At 33.2% G+C, this 19680-nt stretch overlaps 1 protein-coding gene across 2 annotated transcripts; it reads right to left on the reverse strand.

Moving 5' to 3' along the window:
- Nucleotides 1-772: 772 nt before the first annotated feature.
- LOC122294671 (disease resistance protein RPV1-like) lies at nucleotides 773-6603 on the reverse strand. 2 transcript variants are annotated; one of them, XR_006237687.1, is made up of 8 exons: nucleotides 5808-6603; nucleotides 4449-5604; nucleotides 4001-4366; nucleotides 3295-3510; nucleotides 2546-3166; nucleotides 2209-2391; nucleotides 1267-2054; nucleotides 773-1145 (listed from the first exon to the last, which is right to left on the reverse strand). XR_006237687.1 is itself a non-coding variant. In XM_043103585.1 (7 exons), the coding sequence occupies exons 1-7, from the start codon at nucleotides 6425-6427 to the stop codon at nucleotides 1464-1466; spliced, it is 3753 nt and encodes a 1250-aa protein (XP_042959519.1). In that variant the 5' UTR covers nucleotides 6428-6603; the 3' UTR covers nucleotides 773-1463. The 2 variants fall into 2 exon arrangements, 1 of the variants encoding a protein (XP_042959519.1); XM_043103585.1 differs by having other exon boundaries at nucleotides 773-2054.
- Between the last annotated feature and the right edge of the window lie 13077 nt (nucleotides 6604-19680).

Consider the following 19680-nt stretch of genomic DNA (forward strand, 5'->3'; position numbering starts at 1 on the left):
GCTCATATTAAGGGTATGTATGTCTATTCGTGTAGGGATGCTAGTAGTTAACCTTTATTTCCCTATTACAGACGAAGATGATGATTTTCTCCATTTTGCACGTCATCGATTGCGTATTACATTAACTGACAAAGTTAGCAGTCAAGAACCTTCTTTTGATTGTTACTTGGATCAGTAGTAGTAAAGGCTCAATTTGGAGTAAGGAGATAATAATACTAAGCCCAAATCAATTCAAAGTTTGGCATGCATGCATGCATTTCCTAGGGTGCAAGTGCATGTGGAGTCAAAGTAAGTCCAATTGTGAAGCTTGAGTGAGTGGCAAAAGTGAAGTTTAGTGTTTTAAATACATCTTATAGTCAAATGGGAGTGATTTCAAGTATCTATTGATCTCTTGATATCGATGATCGTGTATGTTCAGTAAGTTTGACATTTTTTGATAATAATTCTGGTTCAAACCTCTTGACAATTTGATATCAAGGACTTCCTTAAATTGGCTTCATTTGAATTTAAAAAATTGACTTCATTTGAATTTAAAGATGAGATGAGATAGTTTTAGAGGAAAGATAAAAGTTAAATAAAATATTATTAACATTTGTTTTTAAAATTTGAATAAGTTAAATTGAGATTTAAAAAAATTAAATTGTTTATTATATTTTATGTGGAAATTTAAGAAAGTTGTAATGATGAGATAAGATGAGGTGAGATCACCTCTCAATCCAAATGAGATAAATATGTCTGAAACCATTCAGATATAAGATTTTTTAGAACTATATGCAGAATTGGAATCTGATTGATAGGAAAATTAAACAGTTCATATACATGATGATTTCTCAATCTCTCTCAAAAAAAAAAAAAAAAATACAATCTCTTATATAATAATATATTTTGGCTCCCTTAATTAACTTATTACTCCTGGTGCTAGGCAAGTTGAAACAAACCAATTGGAAATTCGACTCCTAACTTGTAAACAAAATGGTTAACATCTTCTATTCCCAAAGAAACAATACCAAAGCCAGTACTCAAAACACAAAAAAGTAACTTTTATAAAGGACTCCTGTTGAATCGAATCTTCATTTCGCATCATGCTGCACTTCCATGTCAAGTATTGTCCCACGTTTTGGCAGCTGAAGTTTCCGTGATGATCACTTCCATGTACATAACATTTAACCATATTTTTCATATTAAAAATAGATAGAAGCCGAAATGACTAAATACTGCAAGTTTTATAGTAAGTTTAAGATGAAGCACAAAGGTAGCATAACGTACCTAAACATGACAAAGAAGAAAACCTGGTTCAGTGATTGTCTGCATTTCCTTAATCAATATGAGATTTCATTATCACTTCGACATCGTCAATGGAATTGAGAGATTTCAGGTACAAAATGGTGATCATCTTCTATTCCCAAAATAAACAATGCCAAGCCATTACTCAAAAGGACTAAGCATTAAAGAGGTATTCCTGATTAATCGAATCTTCCTTTCTCGTTTTCCAATGCTAAATTAATAAAATTGACGAAGGAATCTAAATCTGATCCCAAACCAAGAGCACCATCATCCGGACATACTAAATGCAATCCCCATTCTTTCACTTCTACTTTTATGGAAGTATGACCGTGGAACTGCTCAAATTTTGCTGCAGTGGAAATCTTCCGTTTATCCAGACTCTTCAATTCCCTGCTATCCAAATTTTCCGGATCCCATAAATACTGACATAATACAATTGGCTTATCCAAAATGACGTCCGTGGAAAGTGCAAACAAAAATTTGCAAAAATGATTTTCTGGAGTATCGTCATCCAACCAAATTGGAAACGTCACCATTTCATTTCTGGATAAATTAACCGGAGTAATTGAATGGAATTGACAAACAATAAAGATAGCAATCCCCATCACCGACATCGTATCACCATCTGACTCTATATCACCATCCGACTCTATCTTTAGAGAGGAGCCATTACACATGTCAAAAAAAGGAGAGGAGCCATTACTTTTATTGTGGACCCACTCCGGGATTCTAGATCCCAATGAACACCTTTGTATCGACACCCGTAAGGCCTGCACAAAAAGAGATGTTAATTGCCGCACAAACTAAGCTATTTTTGTTTTGGTGGATGTCGACTTCATGTTTTGTTTATGTCAATAGCACCCTACGTATATTTACGTGTGTTCTTTTCTAAATTGAAGAAGAGAGAGAGATAGAGAGACTCACGTCATAGTCACAATGAATATCTGACTCTGTATCACCATCCGACTCTGTATCACCATCCGACTCTATCTTTAGAGAGGAGCCATTACACATGTCAAAAAAAAGAGAGGAGCCATTACTTTTATTGTGGACCCACTCCGGGATTCTAGATCCCAATGAACACCTTTGTATCGACACCCGTAAGGCCTGCACAAAAAGAGATGTTAATTGCCGCACAAACTAAGCTATTTTTGTTTTGGTGGATGTCGACTTCATGTTTTGTTTATGTCAATAGCACCCTACGTATATTTACGTGTGTTCTTTTCTAAATTGAAGAAGAGAGAGAGATAGAGAGACTCACATCATAGTCACAATGAATTTGCACCGAAAACTTTTCTTCTGTCTCATATTCTACAGGTGATCCGATATCATGATTGGTGGGATATGAGCTTTGTTTCGGCAAAGAGCAGTCATTATTGAACATAACCAAGTCTCTTGATTCACGTGGCATCCTCTTTCCTCCTTCGAGTTCAAAGCAACGGATGCTCTTGGGGATTAGATTGATAGATGGTATTTGTGATATAGAAGTTTCATATGCCTTAAATTCCTTCAAACATTCCAACTTACTCAGTTCTGGCAATTTCTCTAATCTTGGCCAACCATCCAACCAGAGACTTTCAAGAGATGAAAAACTATAAATAACATTCGGAAAAATTGAGACTTCCGATGATGGTAAACTCAAGTTCTCTAGAGATCTAGATATCATATCTCCCAGAGTAGTCGGGAAATACTCAAGTCTTGGACATCCGTTTAAACTCAAATGTTTTAGTCCTCTGAGAAATTTGATGGATGGATGGACATTACACAAGTTCTTACAATCTGAAAAATATATGTTCTCAAGATTTGGAGCTTGACTCAAATTTGGTGTTTCAATCAATTCATCAGATTCACTCACATCTAAATATTTCAATTTGTCTAAAACCTGTTATAAACAAACAAGTAGTTATAGATTAGATTAAAATATGAATATATTAACTTATTTAAAAAATATATGAAGGGAGATTATTAAGAAGTTCAATACGTATTTATTTATACGAGTGAAAAACTTACCACCAACGTCGTCCCCTTCCATAATTGTTTGATTTTGGTGCCAGACATTTGTAATTCTTGTAATCGTCTGAGAGTTCCGATGGATGGATGGACCTCACGCAAGCTATTACACCCTGTCAGGTTTATTTTCTCAAGGTTTGGGACTCCACTCAAATTTGGCATTTTAACCAAACTATGAGAAAAACTCAGATCTATGCTCTTCAAATTGTCTAAAACCTGTTATAAACAAACAAGTAGTTAGTTGGACCAGTAGTATTTCTAACCTCTTTCCATTGTATATATTGAAATAAGTTTAGCATTTTGATTTAGATTCAATACTTAATGATTTTGTTTGTTTAAAATAACGCAAGTTACAATTTTAGACACTCTGTATTTCTTTTGTTTAATATATTTATATGAATATCTTTATATTATTATAATGATATATTGTTCTTGACATATCAAATACTTTTTTAATAAATTCTTTTAAACATATTTTATTTTTATTATAAATCTTCCTATCAGATTATTATATATTATAAAAAAAATTATATAAAAATAGAACAAAAAATATTTTATATATATTGTTCAAGTTTTGTTTGTCCCTAAAGTACTAAATTTCTGGCTCCACCACTGAAAATATGAATATATTAATTAACTTATTTGAAAAAAGACAGAAAGAGAGATTACTATGAAAAATACGTATTTAGAAGAGTGAGAAACTTACCATCAATCCCTCCCACAGTCGTTCGAAGCGGCTGTGATGCATTCTTAGTATAATAAGACCTTTTGGCCGGAAACCGTCCGGCCAGGATGTCGAAGGACAACTCTCCCAGTCTAGTAATTGCAACTTATCGCTTGGCACGTCTTGTAAAGGATCTCCATCCCACTTTATATATGCGCTTGGCATGCATTCTAAAGGATATCCAGGCCAGTTTATATATGATGGAGAAAGACAGAAATAAAGAAATCTCAAATTTTTCATCTCTGAGAATGCTTTGGCTTTAATATTGAATGCTTTGGCTTTAATATTGAATGGTTTCGCTCGTCCAGCAAGATCATAGAGGCATATGACTTCAATTGCTTTAGTTCCCTAGTAACCAAGAAGAGCGGATTAGCAAGAATTAGGATGAAAATATACCTTTTTATATTAATCTCTACACTAATCAACTTACAGAATCGTTCTCCAGCACGTGAAGGACATCCTCCTTACAACACAGCCTACTACGTCGTCCAGGTTCTACAGGATCTTCGCGAAGAACTATTTCCTGGCCCACTTTTGCTAGCAAATCATGCATCTTCAAGTACCCTTTATCATAAACTATTTCCCGGCCCATTTTTGCTAGCAAATCATGCATGTTCAAGTACCCTTTATCATAATCTGATTTGCTTAGGAGGCACTTGTCGGCGAGAACCTCAAAGTCGATGGCCGGATATATTTCCTTCAAATCGTTGCGGTTAAAAGGCCATATCAAAAATAAACATGCCAGATCCAAAAACAATTTTTTCTGCGATTCCTCCAGCCAATCACAACTTTTTTTAAGAGTATCAAAAATTTCTTTTTTAGGATTTGCTTCTAGTTCATCCCTAGCACTTTTCCATGAATCTAATGTTCTCCCAACTAAGAAGGAACCCAAAACTTTAAGAGCTAAAGGAAGGCCTCCAGTATATTTCACAAAATCCATAGATAGATACTTGTAATTATCTGGAGGATGGTTTTTGTTGAAGGCTGACCAACTAAATAGCTGCAAAGCATCGGCGGTTCCAAGCAGCTCAACGTTATAGATATCATTCACACCATGTGTTATCAACAGATGACTATCTCTGCATGTTATAATCACCCTACTCCCTGGACCAAACCATTGCCGATCCCCTGCTAATGCCGACAGTAGCTTTTCACAATCCACATCATCAAGGATGATAAGAACCTTTTTATACCGCAACCTGTTTCTCATCAACTTGATTCCGTCGCGATCATCCCATACATCTATTTCTTTTGGCATGATCTTAGAAAGAAGTTTTTTTTGTAAAGAAGCTAGATCAGGAGCAGTAGTAGATCTTTCTCTAGTACAAGAAATAAAGCTGCATCCTTCGAATCGACAAGAAAATCTATCATAAATTATTTCCACCAGCGTTGTTTTACCAACGCCACCCATCCCATGTATTCCAATGAAGCGAACATCATTCGATTCCATATGCAATAAGCTGATCATTTCCTTTACACGGGAGTTTATTCCAACAATTTTCTGGTTATCATGAATTAGACTATTTGGCATTGTATAATTGTAGAATATCATTTCACTGATTTGTTGTATAATTGTTGACTCGTACCTGTAATTTGATAAAACAATTAATATAGACGAAAGCTGAATAGGCACGAACGGACAAACAAAAAAAAACTCTTTTAACTTATAATTAGAATATTTAGCATCGTTTTGTAGAAAAATTATAAATGTCATGAGTAGCTAGATAGATAGTCGTTAATAACAACACTAACACTAACAATAACCGCAAAAGTACTAGCTAGTCGTTACCTGTCCCCATTTATGTGCTCTCCCTTAATATAACCGACTTTTGTGCAAGCATTTCTCCAAGTATTACTCTCTTCGATGTCTACCATGGGATCTTTTTCATGTGCGGCGAAAGCTTCTGCAAAAGTCCCTCTTTGTTTTCTTACATGGGAAGGATCCACATGGTAGAAAATAGGAATAATTGTGAGATCCTTCTTTTCCTCCCATTCAACGATCTCGGCAAGTTCCCTGAGGCACCATTTCGAAAAAGCATAATTTTTTGAAAAAATGACAATGGCGTATCGGGATTCTTGAATTGCTTGCATAAGCTCTTGAGAAATGTATGTTCCTCGCTCGAGTGATTCGTCATCCCTAAAGACGAGAATACCTTTCCCTTTTAAATAGGAATATAGATGATCCGTAAAACTTCTGCGAGTGTCTTCGCCACAGAAACTAAGGAAAACATCATGTTTCCATCGAGCCGTCGAGGAAGAAGGTAAGGAAGAGGTTTCATTTTCTTCCGAACAAGATGAATTGTCTCTTTTTCTTTTCTTAGTATTCTCGGAATTAGTAGATGAAGAGTGTCTTTGAGTGGCCATGATTCCTAGAGTGGCGATTCCTAGAGTGGCGATGATTTGGCCCATGAATGCAATGCGAGAGATTTAGAAGCTTAATTGTGGAAGGTGGGAATATTGGTAATTTGCGGGCTTAGACAATGAGAACAATGAAGATATCCTGAGTTGATCTATATGTATATATAATAGAAGCTAGCCATGGAGTACTAGTACTACTGGTCGAACTGAGCAGGAAAGTTCCAGGAAGATGCAGCATCAACTTTCGATTATGAAATGCATTATTGATTACAAGCGCGTATGTACGTAATTTCCAGGTGGGCTTCCACCTACTTTTGAACTTTTTGACTAAAACACGCATAATCATGGAGAGGAAGATTAAAATCAAATGCAATTTCTTTGAATGATACGAGAAGGTTCTATAACTCTTCCTGCATTTGATTAAAATGCGTACTTTGGGCCTATGAATACATACGAAGGTATTTCGCAACTTCCCGCAATTCATTAAAAGCCCATATTGACTGACTCGGCTACATTTTTCAAAGGAAGAAGAAATTTAGCTACTTAATTTTTTTGATTGACTAACCAACTTTGTTACCAACTTGTCGACCTTCCTATGTGACTGTCTTTTTACGGAGAGAAAACTTCCTGCCGACACTTTCTAAATCTACTTTATTTTCTTTCTCATAAAAAAAAAAAAAAACTTACGTTTTAAATAATGCAGTTCTTTTTAAATCGGTTTGGATAGTGGATTAAGTTGAAATTAGTTGAAATAAAAGTTTAAAATATTATTTTTTAATATTATTTTTATTATTATTTTAGAATTTGAAAAAATTTTATTGAGATTTGAAAAAGTTGAATTATTTATTATATTTTATGTTAAAAGTTAAAAAAATTATAATAATTAAATGAGATAAATTAAGTTGAGTTGGACTAACCCAAACACAGCCTAAAGTCTCTTGCCTATTTAAAATATGGATAATGCTAGGAAACTGTTAAATGCATATTTTCAGGGTGGCTTGGGTTCCACCACTTTATAACTTTTTGACTAAAACAGGAATAATGAAGATATTCTTATCTGTAAAGAATATGCGACAGCATATTTGCCGGGTGGCTTCCACCCACTTTAGAACTTTTTGACTAATGAAGATATTCTTATCTGTAAAGAATATGAGAAAGCTAATCCTACCGATCGAGGATGTATATTCTGAGGATGGATTTCGATAATTTTTTTAAAAAAAAGTTATTTTTTAATTAATAATTAAGAAAATAATTTTTAATAATATTGTGAATTTTTTAAAAATATTTAAAGATATAAAAAATAATTAAAAAAATATAAAAAAGACCAATTGATCTTGTCAGGATCGCCATTCCATCTTCAAGGGAATCAGGAATAATCATGCCATACAACTAATACTGTTAAATTAGATTTTCAACGTAAAAACTGAGTGTGAGTACCTTCAGCGTCTATATTTATCCAAGTCTAACCACAAGTCGCTCATTCATGTTCTCCTTAATTTCCTAGTCATGATCCAGAAAAAGATCAATGCGTAAAAGAAATAATTTCCTGAATGACACGATAAGGTAATTTAAATTTTTCTGCAATTCATTAACACGTAGGTACATAGTGCCTATGAATGTATACGAAGTTTTTGTGCAACTTCGCTCGTTTTGTTTTTAATAGGATGATGTCAAAAACATAAATTAATTTGATAAAATTGTTAACTGACTTGGCTACATTTTTTAGAGGATGATCGAAGAAATTCATTTGCTAGTGATTGCAAATTAGTAGCTACTTTATTTTTCAATCATGATTAGAATCAACTTTTCTTACCGACATTGTGGACTTGCTTATGGAATAGTTTGGACAGTAAGTTAAGATGAGATAAATTAAAATGAAAGTTAAAACTTGAATAAAGTTAATAATTATAAACCAAATGCATAATGTACAATATGAACAAAATAAGAAGTAGTAGTAAATATAAAAAGTAAAGATAAAATAAAAGCAAACTCAATATTTTAACGAGGTTCAGCCCCACTACCTACTTTCTCGCATCAAGCTACCTCTTGAGAATTTTCAAATTTACAATTCAATATTCTTCAAGTGGAGATAGAAACCTATTACACAATTGAGCAGTACCGCTACAAAGAATCCGTTTAGAACACTCTCTACACTTACAACCACCTTACACGTAGTGATTCAACTATTATCTATGTAAAACGCATTTTATATGCATAGGGTTTATGTTGAGGATACTTTGCCTTAATCTAAGGCTTGCCATATGTGACATAACTTACCCTTAATTCTAGGAGATTTTTTTGTATATACTTTCCATTTATTTGTCCTCTAATTGATATGTAATTATTTCTATTTCATACAATTTATAATTAAATATAAATGGAAAATACTCTACATTTTTTAATAAGTGAAATAAGAACAATACATCACAAAATATATATATATATATATATATCAAAATGAATAAATGTTAAGGCTTAATGTTTAGAGATGAGAAATTGAAAGTTTTGAATGAATATTATAAAGCTTGCAATTGATGTGTGTATGATCTTGTTGTGAATTTGAAGATTTCAATTGATCTATTTATAGGTATATGAGACTTCATTTTCAAATTTAAAAAGATTCACATCCACTCACTTTTCAAAATTTTCAAATAAAAGTTCATCTTTTTTGCAATTATCAAAGGCAACATCATTTACTTTTGAAAATTTTCAAACAAAATCATCTACGTTTTGCATATATCAAAAAGAGTATCAATCACTTTTGAAAATTTTCAAACTTATCATGCACATGTGGTGAGAGATTACAATCAATCATTTTTCAAATTTAAAAAATTTAAACTTTTAATTAGGTCATGCATATGTGAAAAATGCAATTTGGTGGTTTATAAGAAAAGATTAATTTTGAGCATTAATCCAATTTTGAATTTTTCAAGAGATGCACAAAATTACTCTAAGAGTTTTGTTTGTGAATTTGTTTTATTTCTTGCTCACGCTTGGTTTGTTGATGTGTTTGACTCAATTGTGTAGATAATTTGAGATTTGTGCTTGGCTCCATTGTATAAACAACTTGACATTGTGACTCATTTATACTACTTGAATTCATTTGTTATCTTTAAAATACATATGTAGATATATAATTATATAAAACTTAAAACATTGGATTCAACATTATTATTATTTTGGGATTTGAAAAAGTTAAATTGTTTATTATATTTTGTGTGGAAATTTAAAAAATATTATAATGATTAGATGAAATGAGATGAAATACTTCTTATATCCAAATTGATCCGTCTTTAGGTAGAGAAAACTTCCCTCATGCCACTTTTTAAACCTGTGTTTTAAATAGTACATTATTTTTTAGAGTAATGTTACTCATCATTTATATTCTTATCATTCTATCATGTGGCATTAGATGATTAGAAACTATTTATTATATTTCACTTGTAAACCTATCATCTAATATCATGATTATGGGATGATGAGATAATAATGAGATAATAAATGATGAATAGATTGTTTTCATCTTTTTTATAAATTAAGTCTCTTGTCTACCCATGTCTTGATAATTGATAATAGAATCCATACGTTTTGCCTAAATAAAATTAGTTGGCGTTAACGCCATGTTATTAAAAATTCGTTCTTACATAAAATAATTTTAGTAGTATTGTATTTTATGATAAGATGATAAGACAAAATATATATATATTTTCTTTCAATTTTTGGTTTTTGGTATATTTTTGTTTTATGTTATATTATAAGAGTTATAATTTTGTGGAAAAGCCATATCAATAGGAAAGAATAGACAAAGTTCAATTTCATTTAGCGCTCAATTATAAGTGTTCATGTATTGAAATTGGGCTTAGAGTCATAATTGCGTGGAAAAACTTATTTTTCTTCTTTGGCCAATTGAAAGGCCTCTAACTCATCTTAATTTATCTCATCTAATTATTACATTTTTTTTTGAATTTCCACATAAAATATAATAAAAATTTCAAAATTTTCAAATTTTAAAATAATAATAATATTAAAAAAATAATATTTAAACAATATTTTATTCAATTTTCAATATCCTATCTCATCTCAACTCACTATCCATTTCTCACCTGAGTCATAATTGCATTAGGATTAAGATCTTAAGAAAAAAACTTCTTCTTCCTTTCTGACCAATTGAAATCCTAGAATATCAATATGAAAGAATAGACAAAGTTTAGTTAGATTTAGCGCTCAATTATAAGAGTTCATGTATTAAGATTAGGCTTAGGTCATAATTGCGTTAGGATTAGGATCTTAAGGAAAAACTTCTTTTTCTTCTTTAGCCAACTGAAAGGCCCCCAACTCATTTCATTTAATTATTAAAATTTTTTAAAATTTTCACACAAAATATAATAAATAATTAAGCTTTTTCAAATTTTAAATAATAATAATATTATAAAATTATTTTCTAATAATATTTTATTCAATTTTTAACTTTCATCTCAATTCACTATCCAAACCTTACCTGTGTCATAATTGTGTTAGGATTAGGATCTTAAGGAAAAGCTTCTTTTTCCTCTTTGACCAATTGAAATCCTAGAATATTGCCCAATGCGAGCACAAATTATGTCAGGATATATTCATTCGATTAACCATATTAATATTCTTTCTAGAGAGAACAAAGAATTTCTCTTTCTTAAAAGAGGATGGAGCCTTGGCTCCCATTTTCAACTCCGTTCATTTTCCAATATCTGTTTGTGTATAAATTTTTTAGTTAGTGGTTTTTTTCCCTCTTTCTACGAACTACATTTTGGTCAGATCTATTGCACTCCAACTACTGACCACATGCACGTGCCCACCATGCAACCCCACAGTTGCCGATCAATCGGGAAATCTTGGCATGTGAGAAGCACAAGGGTCTTGTTTCGTGCCACTACGACAAAGTGTGTTCGCTGGCTACACGTGCCATACAAGTATATTCACAACCTCCAGACCTGACCCACCCCACCTCACATTCACCGACGTGTGGTCCCCACCCGCTGCTACAGACAAGCATGAAGAAACTCGGTCCGCTGCAATCTAGCCCATACGATGCCGGTCTCCTTACTATGTTTTTGCTTTCCATACTATTTTCCAACCGTTTAATAGTGTATTTTTAGCATTTTCCTTGTAAGAGCACTTTGGAATGGCAACCAACATGTCAAACATTTGTCGTTATATGTCTCAAAATTTAAATAGAATGGGCGATTTATATAAGAGTAATGTTACATACAGTCATGAAGTGCGCAAGTGCATTTGTTTTGAAAAAGAGTGGAGTCCACAAAAAATTTTTTTTTTTTCATATGAATCTTATATTTTTTTAAGTGATTGAGCAGCGCGTCATACTCACGATTACAATTATCATTTCTTTTTATTATAATATATTAATGACTTTCGGTGAACATACGAGGACCAAAAGTTCATTGCACAAAAACAGAGAAAAAAAGCCTTTGTGGATTTTTACAGATCCATAACCAAATATAAAAAGGGTAGTGCTGCATCTATGGATATTGGGTCTCGATTTTGGATGCCAAGATGTGTAATTTTTTTTTCATGCATTTTAAAAAAAAAAATTTACAACATTATTAAAAACTATTTTGTAATCATTAAATAAAAAAAAAATACAATCGAGATCCATTGTCAAGTTCTATAGCATTTTCCATATAAAAATGAATCGGGGTTTAAATGAAATCAATAACTAGTTGGTTTTTACTTTTTCAAAGTTTGGGAACACAGTTTCAAAATTTCAGACCATAGTTTTTCAATTTTACAATATCAATATTTGATAATCATATCTCTAGCTATTAGGTATTTTTACAAATCTCTAATTAGAAACCTAGCAAGAGGATCGACATGTAGTATACTAATTCCATGTTTGTTTTTAATTGCGTGAGGTGTAGCATTAATATGCCACATCAATACTTTAAGAAAGTTTAAAAATATTGGTGCCATGTTAGCTTCAATATTGAGCATATTGATTTGCTTTCTTGTCAACTAGGGGAAAAGTATTTTGATTAAATGGTAAGAATTTGTAAGTAAACAATAAGCATTAAGGGTGGCCAGTGGGGGCTCTGCACCCTGCTACCCCAACCTCGCATTGTGGGAGTGGGCAATCTTGTCCGCACATTGGGGGCCAGGGCCCCGCTCTGCAGGGAGAAAGCCCAAGAGGGGTGGGGGGCCGGTGTGCAACTGCAATACAATACAAGAGTCCCACGTTATATTGCCTTGATTTCCTATATAAATGTTGCATATTAACTTACACATTATATATACTAACATCTCATCTCACCTCATTATTTAAACCGTGCCTAAAAGTGTAGGCTCATTTGTTTTTACAAATGAGATGAATTGATATGAAAATTAAAAATTGAATAAAATATTGTTAAAATATATTTTTTTAATATTATTTTTGTTTTGAGATTAAAAAAAGTTGAATTGTTTATTTTATTTTGTGTAGAAATTTAAAAAAATTATAATAATCAGATGAACTGAAATGAATTAAAATGAAAAGTTTGTGAAAACATACTAGCTAAGATTGTTAACGGTAATATTGCTAATGTGCGACAATGAGAAGAACAGTGGAGATCATGAGTTCTATACAGAAGCTAGCCATCGAGTACTAGTGGTCGACATGAGGAAACTTCCAAGTCTTTGCGGTCAACTCAAAAGTCTTTTTATTATTTTAGTCGTCGTTATTTATGCAAAGCCTAACAAACTAACACGCGTAGGCAAGTCCCACTTTATTTCCATGATATGATCACTAGCTTTATGACTAAGTGTGTTAAAGTTGATTCTTGGATCTGCAATGGCTTCAGTAATATGAATGTGATTGATATTTTAGTAATCTTAGAAGTTTGATATTGTCTATGTGTAAATTATTAGCATCAGAATTACCGTCATAGCCATGATATTGTAGTGATAGACATCTTAGCTAGCTAGCTGTCATTTTATTCAAAGAATTATCATGCACACAAGGGCCAAATAATGTGCTGTATTCATTTCTCATAACACCTTAATTAATGAGATTGGATTATGCAAATGTAGTATTAAATTTGAGGCATTCAGTTGGTATAATATGGATGATACTTGTTTTGTTGGTGCACGTAAAATGATTCAGAACACGTTTAAATGGATGTTCTGTTGGATTGAGTACACTTATGATCACATTATTTTTAGTCAAAATCAATGAGTTGTAGCAACAAAATCTGTAGTTATAAAAAATATAAATAAATAAACACAAGTAAAAGAGGGTGTTTTATATGCAATTCCAAATAATGATGGTACCAATATGTGGGAAAAGGATCAAAACTATTCTATTTTATACCCATTGTTTTGGACGTCATGTCCCACTACCATCAATGCAACCGTTCATCTGCATGATGTAAAGAGAACTCGGCGTAATTCCCTTGGAAATATTCTGATATTTAAATCAGTATCACACAAATGATTTAAAATTTAAAGATAGATCACTTTCAAGGAATATTTATATAGATTTTTAGTTTAAATCAGATTGAATCACCCCATGATGCTTATCTTGTACAGTGTTTACTGGGGAAGGTTCAGCATGCGCAGCTCCGCTTTTAGTAACTTGTTGACTACTACATCTGAATTTAATGATCATTTTACTGCCCCACATCTTTAGTCCTACAAGAGCTGAGAAGAACAGAAATGAAGAGACCTGAGCTGGAAAGTTCCGAGTAGATCATGCAACAATATCATGATCTGTCCAGTCAAAATTGTCAGGCCATCAAAAGTCTGTATTATTGTAGTCACCAAAAGTCTGAATTCCAATTTCCACATGCAACCACTCTGAATTGACTCACTCTGTGATTAGCGCTTGGAAGCCACCTCGTAATTACGTACGTACGCGCTACGCGGTTTTGGTGGGGATGGGGACGTGGACAAATATATTTTTATTGAAGCATACACCAAGGATGCGGACGAGGAAAAATATCTGTAATTAACAATCAATGACAAACGTACGCATGCTTTCCTAATTGACTCCCATATCCAATATAATGGGCTTGCTCACAACTAGGGCCAGTTGCCCTATTCATATTGGGCATTAGCCCACGGCCCAATCTGAAATTTAGATTGGCCCACTCTTGTTTAAAAATACTAATGTAAAAAAATAATTCAAAAAATCTAAAATAATGTAAAATTAAAAAACTAAAATTTAAATACAATGACTACATCAAACTACAAATCGCAAATAATAAAATTAAATTTAAAACTACAAATCACAATAAATTTAAATTTACAACATCAAAATATTAATATAAAATAGCCACAATGGCACAATCTCCCGCATCAGTCTTAAGTCTTGACAGTCTATACTCCATGCATTTGAGTTGATGGCTCGATAGTGATTTCTAATTTTCCTATATGAATTTTTATTGATCAGATGCATTATCTTTTTCTTTTTCTTATAATAGGTAGTATAATAATGCACTATAGATTTAGGTACTGTACTATCATGACAACAAAGTGAAATAGAAAAAGAAATAAAATCTTAATATTACAAATAGTAATCATGACCTTACCTCCACATCTAACTGTGACGAGTTTTACATTATAGTCTAGGTAATTTTTTGTCCTCAGATCTTACTACTATTCACAAAATTCATATCTCATCTCAATTTCCAAACATCTTCTAAACCGATATATGTGACTGCAGCTTCCTCTACCCAAGTTCTAGTATTTGGATAGAGGATAATTAATGATAAAAAAAAAATAAGAATAAATAAGTGAATCTAAATATAAACCATTTAAAACCATATTTCACAAGTAATAGCACTCATTAATTCCTTGTCTTCCACAATGTAAATGGTAAATTACTCATTTACTCATTAAGTGGTGTCACTTGAGCACCATGGTTTGTTTTTACCGGAATAGAGATTCTCAGTCAGCTGCAACTCCTCTTTCTTTGCAACCCCCACTTTTTCCACTAATTTACCTTCATTGAGGATCATAGAGGTTGGCAACTACTATGCATCCCATTCCTCTGCAATAACTTTTAGATTCATCGAATCTCAATTCAGCCACCTTAACCTACAGGTACATGTTGGAGGGCATTTTCTTAGTGAACTCTCTCAGATGTAAATAATAAAAAAGAACAAAGCATTGTACCTTGACTATAAGGTGTTGTTTGGTCTTCCTACTGTACTGATGTTGTGAATAAAAAATAACTCCCACAGCAGATATAATCGGCAAATGCAAATCACCACAGCCAACTTGCCTAGCTCACACGGCTATAAAGAGCTTCCAATACTTAGATTACAACCAATGCATAATCAGAGGGCAGCTCACAATATCTATGTATTAAATGTACCTAGCAATTACCAGCTTCTAGCATGCACAACAAACTTCAAAATGGCTTGAGAAAATAAAATGAATCGACATTTCATTGAACATGGAACTTGGCGTTTACCCTCTGCGGAGATTTTTTTTGAAGGAATGCAACAAAAGGGCTGTCTTGAAAATCTATTTAGAAACTATTGGCTATAAGATCTGTCCCATTTTGCTTCCTTCTCAACCCATCTAAGTATTGATACCGTTACATTGATAAAGCATGAACTTTTTTCACGAGACTTATTTTACTCAGCAGCCCTACACATAGATGAATTTAACATCCATACATCCACCACACAAAATTTGGAATAATAGATATAATCTTACACAAACAGTTAGAACATTAATATATACATACAAAAAAAGGATGATAACAATACAAATTTATATCTTCTCATCCTCAGTTCAATGAATCCATTAAATTACTTTGATAACGTTTATCAATCTCCATTGTTCAAAAGCAGGAAAAAAAGTAAAAAAAGAAAAACAGATATACAAAAACTAGGAGGCAGAAAAATTCATTGCTGATCTTTAAACCCTGACTTAAGTTGTTTAAAAAATCGAAACAGATCCAAGGAAATAGCATTTTTTACGAAACATGTAGAGTTGATGCTTGCATCATCACATATAACGGATCAAAAATAAATAAATAAATCAAGAAAATATCACTCAACAGGTTTTATCTGAAAGGAACAATATATACCTTCAAGATTGTGATAGTTTTTTAAAATTACAATTCAAGAAGATGGGAAATAAGGAAAAGGGCTCCTCATCATGAAGTAAAAAAAAAAGAAATCAATGCTAGACTTACAAAAGCCCTAACACGTAACTATTCATTCCCTTTATGTTCTGTTTTTTTCAGTTCTTATTCAAAAGAGAGACAAACAATGGTCATTCAAATAAGGCCAGTCAAACACACAAACGCATGGGAATAATGAATTACCAAAAAAAAGTTATTATCAATTTACTATTTTTCTTTCTCTCCCTTCTCTTTACATAAACCTCATCTCTTAGTTTGTCACAAAATCAAAAGCACTTTCATCAACCGTTACTCTTGCCTACCTTAAAGCATCATTAATTCAGTTTCTCTCCTACTGCTTTGTTCATAACTTTCATTTCCAATTCTAAAAATCCTTAACAACATCGTTTTCATACCAACGGCAACATTTATTTTTTATTCAAATTTCTTGCCAAACATCCTTATTAAGATCAGGTTTAGCTTTGCAAGGAGAACGTGTTTTTTGAGAAATGGATCCACAAGACAGGAAAATAGAGCTGAAATGGATCCACAACGTATCACTCAATCAGAATTACCATCATAGTCATGATATTGTAGTGATGTGCATCCTAGCTAGCTAGCTAGCTGTCATTTTATTCAAAGAATTATTATGCACACGGGCTAAATAATGTGCTGTATTCATTTCCCATATCGCTTTAATTAACGAGATTGGATTATGCAAACGTAGTATTAAATTTGAAGCATTCATTATAATGTGGATGATACTTGTTTTGTTGGTGCACGTAAAATGGTTCAGAACACTTTTAAATGGATGTACTGATGGATTGAGTGCACTTATGATCACATTATCTTTAGTCAAAATCAATGAGTTGTAGCAACAAAATCCGTGGGTATAAAAAATATAAATAAATAAACCAAAGTAAAAGAGGGTGTTTTCTATGCAATTCCAAATAATGATGGTACCAATATGTGGGAAAAGGATCAAAACTATTCTATTTTCTACCCATTAGTACCGACGGCAATAAGGGGTACGTATATTTAAATGCCTCTATGGCTGAAAGACAAGGCAGTGATTAAATGCCTCGTATGAATTCTTTTGTACTCTTGTAGAAAGAAAATGTAGCCAAGTCAGTTAACAGGCATCAAATAATTGCATTATTATTATTATTATTATAATTTCAGATCACTATCTTCGATCCATGCCAAAATTGTAAATTAGTTTGGTAAAGGCTATTTACAAATCAATATAAAAATCAAAGCTTCCCCATCACAGGTTCGAAACCTGTTGACTGACTTGTGGGAATTCATATGCATTTAATGATTAATGCCTAGTCTTAATTCTGCCGATCGAAGAGGTAAGCATGTTGCCTAGACTAGTTGAAATTAAATGTGTGTGTGTCAGAACAATGCCCATAGGTGAAAGATATGCAGGGTGCCCAAATTGAATTCCATCTGTCCTTCAGAGTACGTAATGCCATCAAATGTTATGCCTTTTGAGTCTTGGCTAGGAGAAAAGTGGGAGAGAGAAAAGTCACTTACACATTGAAGCATAAGCGAAATATAATACTAGATCCACTTCCACGCTTCAGAAGAACTCTAAACATTTTTTTTCTTTTGTTATTTTTTATTTTTTTTAGTTTGATCTAAAGCTCGTTAATGCTGTTCCTGTCACTACAAGAAAATGGGCCTAAATCAGCGATTTTTTAACTGCTGCTAATTAAACCGCTGGAAATAATGAGTATAAGTAACGATTACATGATCGCCGGCCTTATTTTTTATTAACCTCACGCGTGGGCCTATTTTCAATATTTGCGCCGATTATTAAACTAAAAGCAACGATTTACATCACTGCAATTAAAACATTAATGTCCCGGCGGGGTCCCTGCTTCGCAACAAGCCTGCGCGCGAAAATTAATAGGAAGTTTTATTTTCCCTCCCTCTTCTATTTTTCTTCTTCACCGTCCCGACACCCACAGTACCCAAGTCGATTTTCATTTTCCTTCAGTGCCATTTTCGCCTACCTGCAAATCCACCCACCCGAACCATTTAATCCGCTCAAAATTTGGGGTTTTTTGGTTTGGCCTTCCACAGTTCGCTGCAGACCCATCGTTCCCGAGAGCATACGAAACCCATTTGCTCTGCCTCCATCTTAGGTTAGCTTGTGACTGGGCACGGGCATTCCACCATCGTCATCGGAAAATCTTTGGTTTAAAGCTTGGGACTCTGTTTCGTGAACCACAGGTATTTCATTCTTAAATATCCCCACTCGTTGGTTTCGAAAAAATGTGCATTTTTGGTTTGTAGAACATTTTTTTGGGATACCGATTGTGAAAGCTTGTCCAGCATGGACATATACTGCAGAGTTTTACTGATTTTTGGGGTTAAGGGCGAAAGGGATGCTTCCTGATTGACACCAGATTTCATTTTCCCCCTCTGAGAGTAAATATATACATATATATAGATATATGGATGTAGGCGTCGAGTAACTTGCCCTTGTTGACCTTAGTTGCTCCGGTTGTCTTCCTCAGCTACATTAAATTAATCAACTTCTAGTTACATCACTAATATATTCCACGATTATTTGCTGAAAATTACTAGTTTGAAGCTACCCGAGGCAGGTATTGTGTATAGATAGTGGTACGTTTTTTTTAATCCAAACATGTTGATGGATGATTGAATCAATGGATGTTAATTAGATTAGTTTATTTCTTTTCCAATGATTAAGTTGCCTACCATCGAAAGAAACTTGCCCAAAATCTCTGCATATTGGGAAAATTAGTACATTGAGAGAGGATGAACTCCTAAAAAATTATGCTATTAACAATAACATTAACCACAACAACATTAACTGGTTGGGTTTCTCTCTCTCTCCTCACATGACCATGGAGATTTCTTTAGGCCCTCATAGCCATCAGGTTTTAGCATCCTCCCTCAGCTACTCTTTCTACAAATGTCCCGGCAACCCTTTCCATTCGCAACCTCACTTGTACTATGGTATTTTCCATGGAACTAGTAGATATGCTAGCTTGTATGCCCCTCTATCTACATATTGTTTGATTACATATGTAGGGTGATTTTGAACTTGATTGGGAATTGGAGAACCATCGATTGACAGTAACAAAACAGCTTTGGAAGCGCTTTAATGCATTTCACCATGAACTCCATAGGATATATTTATCATATGCCAACCACGACGAAGCAT

This window comes from Carya illinoinensis, chromosome 14 (assembly GCF_018687715.1).
Source record: "Carya illinoinensis cultivar Pawnee chromosome 14, C.illinoinensisPawnee_v1, whole genome shotgun sequence".
Taxonomy (NCBI): Eukaryota; Viridiplantae; Streptophyta; class Magnoliopsida; order Fagales; family Juglandaceae; genus Carya; species Carya illinoinensis.